We start from the raw sequence: 11,848 nt of genomic DNA on the forward strand, positions 1-11,848 counted from the left end.
TCGCTTCAGAAGGGTGAAATCATACCTCCCACACCAGTTACCAGTGTGGAGGTATGATTCCAAGGTGTTTGATGCCAAACACGATATGTTTCTATGCAGCCTTTTTCGAGATAGCATTTACCGCGAGGTTATAATGCACCTCTACCTATATGTCCAGCTGAGTCACAGACAAGAAGGGAGAATGGTCTCCGAAGGCTCCAGAGAGGCTCTGCTCATGCAGGGCACCCTCTCACTTAGAACCCTGCACCCTGCCTTCAGGATTGATAAGGCCTGCTATAGAGGTGACTTCTAAGTTTTAAGTCTAGTGACCTATAGATATAGTGAACCTTTATCTAAAGTAAGTAGTGCAAGCACCAGCTTACACAGGGTGCAGTAGCAGATATGTAGTTCCATTTTGCATGGCCTCTCAATGGGTGGCATAATATATTCTTCAGCCCATGGGAGGCGTCTGTGGTACCTATGCCCTGGGTACATTGGTACCATATACTAGGGACTTGTAAGGGTACCCCAGTATCCAATCTGGAGTGTCCAAAAGTACATGCATTAGAATTTAACGGAGAAAGTAGATATACTGGTGTCCTGATTAGCAGGATCCTAGTCAGACTAGTCAAAAACAGTGCAACAACAAGCAAAAAGTGGGGGGGTAACCATAATTAGCAGATCCTACTTTCCTACACTGGCTCTGTTGTATTCTTCGTTCTTTTCTCACACAAGGAGGTTTATGGTATTTATATTGTGTACACCTAGTCAAAAGGAAGTATTCACATTTTTAAAGACAGAGGTCTTGAAACTGTGGGGCATATTTACAAGCACCTAGCGACACAAGAACCTCACTTTTAGTGACGTTGTGGTGGCTATTTGGGTTTCACCTTATTTACTTGGCAGTGTTAAGTCACTTAAAGTGGCTTAACTCTGCCTTGTAAATAAGGCACCCTTTCATGCTATAGTTAGCGTGAAAGGGAAGGGCGATTGGTGTTGCAATTGGCGTTTCATCACAACACCCATTGATTTAATGCTGCCCCATATTTACAAGGGTGGCGTAAATATGGAGCAGCGCCAAAAATAAGACCAAAAAAAACCTGGTGTTACCCTGGTGAAACAAGGAGAAATGCTTTATTTATCCTCATTTTTGCTGTTTCTATGTGTGCAGCATTGTGCAAAATGTCATTGATTGTTTATGTGCAGGAAGGTGCCCCTTCCTGCACATAAACAGTCTTTTTAAAACAATTACGCATTGCAAATTCTATGTGTGCTCCATGCTGCAGCACACATATAAGTTACAAGATGCCAATGGTGATTGTTTATGTGCAGGAAGGGACACCTTCCTGCACATAAACAATCTTTCCCTGCAACGCCGGCACCCTTGTACTATTGTGCAAGAGTGCCTGCGTTGGCGCTGCAATTAGCGCCAGCGCAGGATGAAACACAGGGCTGTACCGTATTCTTGTACATACGGTGCAGCCCTGTGTTTCTGAAGTGGTGGTGCGCAGCGTTAAGCTAACAAGACGAAGGCCGCGCTCCGTCACTTCATTGTGAATATGCCCCTGTGTCGCTAAATCTGCTTGGGGCGCAGTCCCCTCAGAAATATCAGTGGATCCATCATCATAAGGTCTGCGGAAGGGCAGTGCTTGGAAATAGAAGTAGCCTGGAACAGCAGTATTCTTTGGTTTCTAGGCTTTCTTTATTTCCATGTAAGTTGTGTCAGGGGAAGCGAGTAGGGAGGTGTAAGAGAGAGGAGGAACCTAGATCGGACTGGCAAGAGAGGTGATATGCAGGCAAGGCCAGTGTTCTGATTCCTAGCGGCCAAAGGTGCTAAAGTGCAGGGGAAGGCGGGCGAGGAGCTGGGTTTATTTCGTTTTTTTAGATTTAGTGGGTATTCACAGAGGTAGGCTACACGTTTGATAAATTTACACGTATGGTTTAATCTTACACTTTTGAATAACTTTACTGCTTCGGTCTATGCACAGAATGTAGGTTTAAAGTTGTTCCAAAGTGTAGTTATACAACTTCACCCCTGAAATAGGGGATGGGGCCAAATGTATGATTTTAAGTTACTACTTAACAAACAAAGACAGACACAGACAATCAATGGTCCTGCAGCGCCTTTCCATTGAAAATAATGGAGGCAGGGACTCAAATGTAAACCCCAAAAGAAATATTGTTAAATTAAATCGAATGATTTAAAATTGTTAAAAATACAAATAATTATAATTTAATGTTAAGAAATATAAAAATAGGACATATTTTTTACCTATAAAATATTTTAATAAACTTTTTTTATGTAATAACAAACTTTATTAAATATAATTAAATTACTTCTTAAATTAATTCTAGGCACCCTGTCTAATAATTATTAATGCATAATAAATACATGTAATTTCTTTCCTTTGAGGTGGGAATTTAATTTTGTTAATTTGAACTTCAGAAAAAGTATATTTATTTAATGTAGTATATTTAAAGTAATATAATTTGTCAATCAAAATCAGGTTAATAGCGCTGTAGCCTTTTTTCTTTACTTCTACATTCAAAATTAATATATAAAATTAATTTATATTACAATGTAACATACAAACTTTTATCTAGTTTGATAAATGTTTACATTTTTCCTAAACTTTACCATGTGGAGGTCTCCACCACCAGGGAGGAGATCTCCCTTTGGTAAAGAATAGAGAATTTTTCCCTATAACTTCCCATACAGAGATCTCTGCCTCAACTACAAAGCATAGGGAAAAGTAAAAAGGTTTTTCAGGGCAGCATGTTTAAAGATCTGTGTTTGAAGCAATAAAGCAGCAAATATTACTCTGAGCTTACCTTACCTGCATCAGTGTCTGTAGAAAATATAGGTAGCTAAATAAAGGCATTCTGATAATACCTCACAAAAAGGGTCTCATCTAATTGTTTTTCCTGTCACAAAAAATGGTCCCAAATTGAACCCCAACTTTTTGCAAATGCTATAGTATTTTCTGAACTGACCTATGTATAAATTGTTCGGTTTGCAAAATACTGAATTGCAGGTTGTCGCAGAATGGGCACCTAATAAATATTGATTAAGCAAGTCGCAATTTGCGATACGCTGCATTTTACCACAATCACAGGGATGCTGGCCTGCTAGAAATAGCCGTCCACCTTACCGGTGATTGTGTTTGTAAAAATTAGGTTACTGGTTGAGGTGGGTGAAACCCTACTCAAGCAGCAGCCACAATCCTTGTCAGGCTGAAGCTACAAGCAAACCCCAAATTAACCTGTATGCAGCTAGGCACAAAAGCATTCAGGCTTAAATTAGAGGCAATGTGTAAAAGTATTTATGCAGCATTTTATGCAGTAAAAAAGGGACACATCAAGAGAAACCCCACTCCAATTTAGAAAATCGACTTTCCTACCTGCTACCAATTGAAAGTTATCGCTTATTAAATGTAATAAGGTAACCTAGTGTTTTGCAATGGGAGAGACAGGCCTTTCAGCAGGGAAATATACATTTTAAAGTGTTTCAAGGCTCCAAGAAATCCGGGGTGACAAAAGATTATTGCCCTTTTACTTTGTTTGTGTGTGCTGGAGGCTGCCCTTTGTAATGTAAGTTGGACAGCGAACAGTACCGCCCAAAACAAACCAGGCAGGAAAGCCCATCCTGCCAAAAACTAGTCCCCTTTGCCTCACTGTCTGGGAGGAATACGCAAAACCCAACCTCTAAACTATTCACAATCTTGTGACCCAGGACACAAGCAACAGGCACCAAATGGTTAGGATAGGAAAATCCCAACTTTCTGAAAGTGCCATTTTCAGAATTTTGATTTAAAGTACAACTTTACCATTAAAGAAGATTTTAAAATACAACTCATTTCAGTACAAACATGATATTTCTACCTGTTCCCAATCAAAGGTTAGAATTTATTATTTGTAATTCGGTGACCCAATGTTATCCTATGGTAGAGGTAGTGAAAAACGAATGTAGGAGTTTTTCATTATGAAGACATGTAAGACTCAAAAACACATGTCCTACTTTTTAATTACAATTCTCACTTCCCTATTGACTGTTTAGAGCCTACCTTAGGGATGACTTGAATGTATGAAAAGGAAGGTTTGGGCTTGGCAAAAGGTGTATTTTTCAAGGTGGAATTGGTAGTTTAAAACTTAACTGCAGGCTGCAATGGCAGGTCTGAGACAGGTTTTAAAGTACTACTTAAGTGGGTGACATGATGAGTGCTGCAGGCCCGCGTATAGCTTTTAATTTACCGGCCCTACTTACATCTAGCACCATATGCTAGGGACTTGTAGGTAAATTAAATATGCCAATGAGGTGTAATCCCACAGTACCATATTTTAAGAAGTGAGGACACGCACTTTAGCACTGGTTAGCAGTGGTAAAATTCACAGAGTCCTAATGCCATCAAAAACGAAAATCAGAAACCAGGAGAGTGAAAGGAAAAAAGTTTGGTGGTAGACCAAACCGAGGATGATCGGTCTAACATTGACTATTCTCATTTTACCCGCACCTCTCTATCTCCATAGTGCTCCTTACTCACACTTCCCCCTGCTCACACCTCTTACTACATGTAACTTTCCCTGCATGTGGTTTTCCTTACGTGCTCCTCTCCCCCCCATTCCTTACATGTACTTTTCCCTGTATAATCTTCTGTCATACTGCACCATTCCAACCACTTCTCTGTCAACGCCTATCCCTGCCTTCACACTCCATCAGCTTGCACGCATCCTTCACATCTCTCTGTTTTCACTTTTCACTGGCTGCACCATTCTCAGTCTGCATTATCTTTAGGTCGTTCCTCTCCTGCCTCAGACCTTCCTTGGGCATATCACTTTCAGCTTGTTTGTACCAGTCCCAGCCTATCCTCACCTCTCCATGCCTTCCACTTTTCTTGCCCTTCCCTATACTTACGACACCCATGCAGGTCTGATCCTAGCCTGTAGTCTCTTCCTGTCTTTAGCTCTACCTACATACTTTCCATGCCAACACCTCCTACAGCCTGCACTCAACAAGCACCTATCTCTCTCTCAATCCCAAAGAGAACCTCTTATAGCCTGCACCTCTCATCCTTAAACTTTTCTCTTGTTGCACATTTCACATTCCCTCTTCCTGCCCTCACATTTCTGTCTGCAGCTCTTACCTACCTCTTACCTCTACCTCCTACCTCAACCTTACTCTTCTTGTCAATACCTCTTTTGATCCATCTTTCTCTCTGCTTTTTGCTCATCCTGCCCCTACTTGTTGCCTGCGCCACTCCCACCCCCACTGTCTCCTCTCCCTCCCTGTACCTCTCCATCCTCATAATGCTACCTCCAAACACCTCTGCCTTCCCATACGTCTGCTTGCTTGTGCCTGCACCTCTACTTCCTTAGACAGCTACCTGCCTGTAACGTTACCTACATGGATCTCCCAATTCTCAGACCTCTCCCTGTCCCTAATTTGCTCTGTCCACACCTCTCACAACCTGCAACCTGTACAGGCTGCACCTTTACAAATGTTATCTTTCTATCGCCATAACCTTCCCTAGCCATACCTCTTCCTGCACCTCTCTCCCTGTCCAAGCATCTCCCATCCTGCAACTTTCCTACGCCTCACCTCAAGTACATCTCTGCCTGCCCATTCCTCTGCTTGCCTGTACATCTCTCCCAGCATGCACCTGTCCTAACATCGCCTTTGTCATATGATTTCCTGGCCATGCTTCTCTATTCCCATATCTCTGTTTGCCTATACCTTTCAATTCCCATCTTTGCATGCGTACTCTATTTAGGTCTCAGCACTGGCAACGCAGGTAGGTCTGGCTTATAACTCAAAATACAAGCCAGGCGAATTTGCTGTGCCAATGATTGTACATGTGGTGATTGATTTTCATTAACCTGTGATCTTCATATTTGCAGGATGGCACTAAAATCTATGGAAGGTGTGGGGGATATTGTGGAAAATGTGTTCCTCTCACAAGTATTGGCCTCCGGATTGAAACAGTAAAAGGCGAACACTGACTTGAACAATGGAAACTAGAGGAACTTCCCTCAGATTGGAAACTCTTTTATCACATTTGTCGATGCTTATTTCAGGGATGTGTACAGGTGATTCATCATTTGTTTACAGAATTCATACAGTATTTAAAAGAAACCCCTATGGAGTAGCTGCCTTCTGCTCTCTAGTCGCATGAACTGCACACTAATCGGTGAGACAGTGGTTGTTAGCTGATAACAATCCAAGGCAAAGGGATATTTGTCTTCAACTTATAGGACCGCAGTGCTTTGTTCCCAGATTTTCAATTAGCAGCTCCGTCCTCCAGTTTGTAGATACTGGGGTACCAGTAACTCTGGGGAAGGGATGGCCCTCTCAGAAATGAGGAATAACAGGCAGGCTTGTAAATACTGGACCAGATTCCACAGGGCATTCCTCACTCCACCTGGAGTTTACCCAGAGACTAATTTTAGCTAACGCTGTCTCCGGGTGAAAAACAACAGGTCTACTGAGATACCATGGAACCCGTAATTCTGATGGGGCTGGTAACTTTCATTCCTATCCAGTTGCAAATAAAGTTCAACTCATAACGAGGCCCTCTGTAATCTTTACAAAGATTTCACATTTTCATTCTTGGAATCAACAGTGTTGCTCCCTTCATCACCCAGTATACTTCATTTTCCTTAAAATACTAGCATACTTCATCCTCACATAAAAGCAGCTGTGCCCTTTGGGTTTCAGCTCCGGTGCTGGTCAGGTAGCATGGCGTTTGAGGCAGACCTATGAAATACTTTTAGATATCACCAAAATATAATTTTTTTGAAAGGTGTTGGAAAATAAAATAGCATACCTAGAAGATTGCCTGGCAGTTTAACATGTGGCTGCATGAAAATGAATACAAAGAGAGTAACAGTGTTATTGTTGTTATTTTTAGGGCATTGACAGACATAAGTATTGTGGGATTTTCACCACATATTTAAACAGTGCCTCAATGTTCCCGTACCATTCAACACCAGGTACTGAGTTTTTTCGTGCTATTCAATTCCACGTGTCTGTCCTATATAAGCAAGTTTGCAGAAATAATTTGACATGCAGAAATAAAACTATTTGGACTCGGTAGGTAGTGACTGACCGAGTCTCAGTATTCTTCGAGAACAGCCGAACAAGACTGCAAACAAATAATGAGACACTCAAAAGAAGCTCAGTTCTTCGATCTGAAATTCAGAGAGGATGTAGCCTAACAGCTAGAGTGGTTGAACTCCAAGTTAGGTAACCGGGAACGAGTCTCAGCTTGGACTCTCAACATCCTTTGATTCTGTGCAAATCACTTAATTTCCGCATGTCTAACAAAATCAGGGCTGGACTGGGAACCGAAACCGGCCCTGGCAAACTACTCGGCTGGCCCCCCTGTGGGGCAGAGGGGGACAGCCGATTTTGTTACCGGGGGTCGATTTGCTGGCCCTCGGTAACAAAAACAGCCCCCAGGGGCCCAAAACCGGCCCCCACCCTGGTGGTCCACCGGGGAAATGCCCGGTACCCGCTACGGCCAGTCCGGCCCTGAACAAAATTAATTTGTATCCGTCTGTAACACAACTGGTGCTCATGTAAAGCGCTCCGATACCTTTGGGTCGAGTTTGCTATATAAGACTCCCAAAAAAATAAAAACAATTCATTAGTAACCCATTTAACTCAAGGGAACTGGTAATTGCAAATGTGATGCAACAAACAGCTGTGCTAGCTGATACGTTCTGAGTATCATTGTTTATTTGCTATAATAACACTTACTCCATAGTTTTGTGGCATTTGTACCGCAACAATAGTCTTCAGCAATGTATGCTGTCTTGAACCAGAAACATTTAGGAAACAATGTAATTGAAAGTTATAGAATTTCCCATAAATATTATGAAATTACCTTCATCCATATGGGGTTTTCAAAGATTTAAACCTTGGTTTTGAACATTTTACCTCTAAAAGGAATTGTTTATAGAATTGTTTACTGTATTATGCATGTTCAAACCCTGGTTTAGTTCTATGTATCTATGTAAATGTCTAAGGAACTATATGTATTTACATGACCACTCTGTATATAAATATGTACTCTGAATATGTGTATTACTTGTAAGTGATCTGCAAATGCAACCAATGAGAAATTACTCTTGTCTTCATGGAGCCTTATTTATTTTGAAGGATTACTAAAATAACATTTACTTTAAAGGTGCTGTTATCCGAAAACATTAATTTATAAACAGATGCCTGTTCGACAAGATTGTCTCTAGGTGTTGAATTACTTTAAATGGCAGAGTGTGAATAGCATAGATATAATAAATATGAGGTAAATGGAAAGGAACTAAATTATTTATTCTATCGTAAATAAACTAAACTCATTAATTTAATTTCTTTTCGACACAATGTGCATGATAGTTTCTCTGTAAATTAGCCTAAATGTCATGATAATAAGTGAAAACTAACTTGCTGCTAAGCTCTACATCTCAGTCGAAATTTGTTTTGACAGACATATAAACCTAACCAAGTGACATGATCAGTGCCTAATTTGTGGGCATCCACACCTATTTTGAAGCCCTGAAGATATTATTTTTCATCAAACTGACCCAGATTAACAGACAAAATGGCTGCAAAGGGAGAACGAAGGAGGAAAAGAATTATAGGAAACCCGTCACAAACCCAGAAAGTAGTATTAATACGCCTGCACGATTGAGACCAAAGAAACTTTAAGGTGGTGGACGAAACGGCATGATGTGGATTCGAATCTAGGCACCTCTGGAATTTGGCACACCTGGCAATCGCCAGCGCCAGCAGTGGGCTCCTAGGATAAACTTTTGGCCCCGAAACTTGTTTTTTTCACAAATTGAGGACTGAATAGGATTGCATTTCTAGTAACTCATTGTGCTCATCTTGATAATCAGAATTTTTTAAGTTCAAGTGAATAAGTGCGCTAAGAGATAAGGGCATATGCGACTATGAGCATACTTTACTGCTTCTGCAACACCATAGTCTCCAACTCAGCCACCGTTCTGATGTTAAGGTTACTCCCCAGTGTCTGTTCCATGCTATTTTCATTCTATTAATGCCAACCACTCCTGCTGGAATGGCGGTTTGCATTTACAACTGTGTCTGTGCATAAGACTTTTCTAATATGTATTCTTACTCTGTCTCTCCTGATAAGTTTCTTTCATGACCAAATGTGGTCCGCTTCTGTTCTGTATTTAAATCCTTTAGGTTCTGAAATGTCTCTTTCATATCTACCCTCTCTATCCTTCCAATCAATGAAAATGTAATACTTTCAATTTAGATTTTTCACTATCTTGGCAGGTCTGTGTTGACCTATCCCTGATACATTGTATAGAATTTGAAATGGAGATTTGTCTAGTAGCAAGCTAAGGGTTCCCATTCCACCACTGAATAGTGATTATATGCTTATTTTTAAGAAGGGGACTTAAAGGCAGTAATATTATCCTTTACAACTATAATTTGAGAGAGAGTCCTATCACAAAGGAAATGCCGTCGGGGCAACAAGTTGTATTCTATCAATGGCCTGTGTCATGCTGCTTCTGAGCAAGTTAGTTTTCCAGTACTTATCATGGCATCCACTTAACCTAGTAAAATGTCCCATTTTCTGTTGAAAAATGCACCTACAAGTGTATTATTAATGATGATATCGCAGTAGACTATTGGTTTTCATGTGGCAGCTTAAGAAACACTCTCTGTAAACAGTATTTTTTGTTATGCCGTCTCAAGTTACCCTGTATAAAACCTGTGCAGTACTACTGAATAGGATTCTAAATAAGTGTTCGGCTAATGCAAAAGGTGAATATTCTGTGATGTCTGTATCAGAAAAGAACACTTTTGCACTATGTGCCTTAAATTAGTTGTAAACGTTGATAAGCAATGTTTTAAGATATGTTTTGAAAATGTTTACACCGAAAACTATAATCTTGTAATTTATAAAATATTTATGAAACACTTGAGCTCGAGCACTTGATAACCGAGAACATTCGTATTTGTGTGTAAGGTGTATGCAAATAAAATACTGGTCACTGAAGTCTGTGTAAAAGTGCCTACACAATTTTCATGACAACACTTGGAAATTAGCATTGATTTCTGCTGTACTACTTGTACCAGTGTTGCAAAATAAAAATCTAAAGAAAAATACGAAGTAGAGACTTCTGTCTGTCTGGGTTGCTGAGATGAGTACCTGCTGGTCCTGTAGGTTTTAACTGGTACGACTGCTGAATGGTGTTCCATTAATTTCTAGGCATCCTAAAGTTGGGGACAACTAGACCCAAGATATGGCTTTGCGAATAACATCCCAGGGGAGACTGACAGAAAGAGATCCTGGAAAACTTATACAAGTGGTCACTTGCATATGGGGGAGGATCACCAAACTTTGACACATCCGAGAACAACATACATTTGTGCTACTTCACCCACACCACTCTGCTGAGAGAGCCACTTAGCGAGACCATCCATCACTCATGACCAGTTAAGCCAAGGACCCATAGTCCTTCAAACTAAAAACATAAGTGGTTGATTTTCTCATGATTGGGTGATGATAAGAGCATGGACTGATGATGTGAATATGGTATAGAAAACAGACTGAGTATTGAGGACAAGCTGGAGACCTATACACTTTGCTGATGAACTGCCAGGTTCTCATTGATAATGTAGGCTATGGATGCAGATGCATGAATAGCCTCCTGGATGACAATTATAGAATAGTGAATTGGTTCCTGAAGCTACAAATGATTTATATTGTGACTAAAATCTGTTATTACCCTTTTTCTGAGCTCTATTTTGTTACCCTCAAAACCTGACATTCCCTACAATGTATTTCAAAGGGTAATATTACTCCGAGCCCTGTCCTGACATAGTGTCTATGTTGTGACCTGCCACTCAAGGGGTGGGTCTCTTTGGGCCGCCATGTGTGCTTGGGGTCAGGGTGTGCTTACCCTTTTATATTATGTATTTATTTCTGGATGCAGGGTCCATTTCATAAAAACCTGTAGCGGCTACCACACCATATTGTTCAAGTTGTGGGTCAGTGAAACAGTATTGACTAGTGCTGTTTCGATGTGGTCATTCAGAGCATATGTTGAGATTAACAGTCCAGATAAACCTTCAGAATCAGCCCGATTCAATCTTTAAATGCAAATCTATAGAAAACGGATAAACAGATTTTCACCAATTAACAATGAACACACGTTCTCAGTTAAGTTTTAACTGTATGCCAAATTTTATGTAATTCCGTACAGCTGTTTTTTCTGTGTCATGTCCCAAAATGGGAGTTAATGTGGGAAATCAGTGTTTTGGGACCCCCGCTTTTCTCTTGGTCCCATTAGATGGAGCACCACAAAACTTTCCCCAGAAGGAGCTGAAGTGGAGGAACTTTTTTGGGAGAAGTTTTGCGAAGATTTGTCAAACGGCTCCAAAGTTGATAGTGAAACAAATGCATGGGTAGTATCTAGGTGATTGGATGAATGCATGGGTAGTGCCTAAGTGAATGGATGAGTGCAAGGCTAGTGCCTGGGTGATTGGATGAGTGCATGGGTAGTGAATGAGTAAATGGTTGAGTGTTAGTAGAGCCTGGGTGATTGGATGAGGGCATGACTTGTGCGTGTGTGATTGTATGAGTGCATTCGTAGTGTCTGGTTGATTGGATGAGTGCATGGGTAGTGCCTGAGAGAATAGAAGAGTGTATGTGTAGTGTCTAAAAGAATGGATGAGTGCGAGGATAGTGTTTGAATGATTGGATGAGTGCATTGGTAGCGTCTGAGAGAATAGTAGAGTGTATGTGTAGTGTCTGAAAGAATGAATGAGTGCAAGGATTGTGTTTGAATAATTAGATAAGTGCATGGGTTGTGCCTCAGTGAATGCATGAGT

The 11,848-nt window shown here is 40.7% G+C and overlaps 1 protein-coding gene across 3 annotated transcripts in view; it reads left to right on the forward strand.

Annotated features, from left to right (window-relative positions):
• The window catches only part of ADAMTS20 (ADAM metallopeptidase with thrombospondin type 1 motif 20), a 1,386,529-nt gene extending 1,376,409 nt beyond the window's left edge, over positions 1–10,120 (forward strand). For all 3 annotated transcript variants that reach the window (XM_085653052.1, XM_085653051.1, XM_085653053.1), the window contains one exon: positions 5,875–10,120. In XM_085653052.1, coding sequence (XP_085509178.1) covers positions 5,875–5,976 — 102 coding nt within the window. In that variant the 3' untranslated portion in view covers positions 5,977–10,120. The remainder of the gene's footprint in view (positions 1–5,874) is intronic.
• The last annotated feature ends 1,728 nt before the right edge of the window (positions 10,121–11,848 follow it).

Source organism: Triturus cristatus, chromosome 4_1 (assembly GCF_964204655.1).
Source record: "Triturus cristatus chromosome 4_1, aTriCri1.1, whole genome shotgun sequence".
Lineage (NCBI taxonomy): Eukaryota > Metazoa > Chordata > Amphibia > Caudata > Salamandridae > Triturus > Triturus cristatus.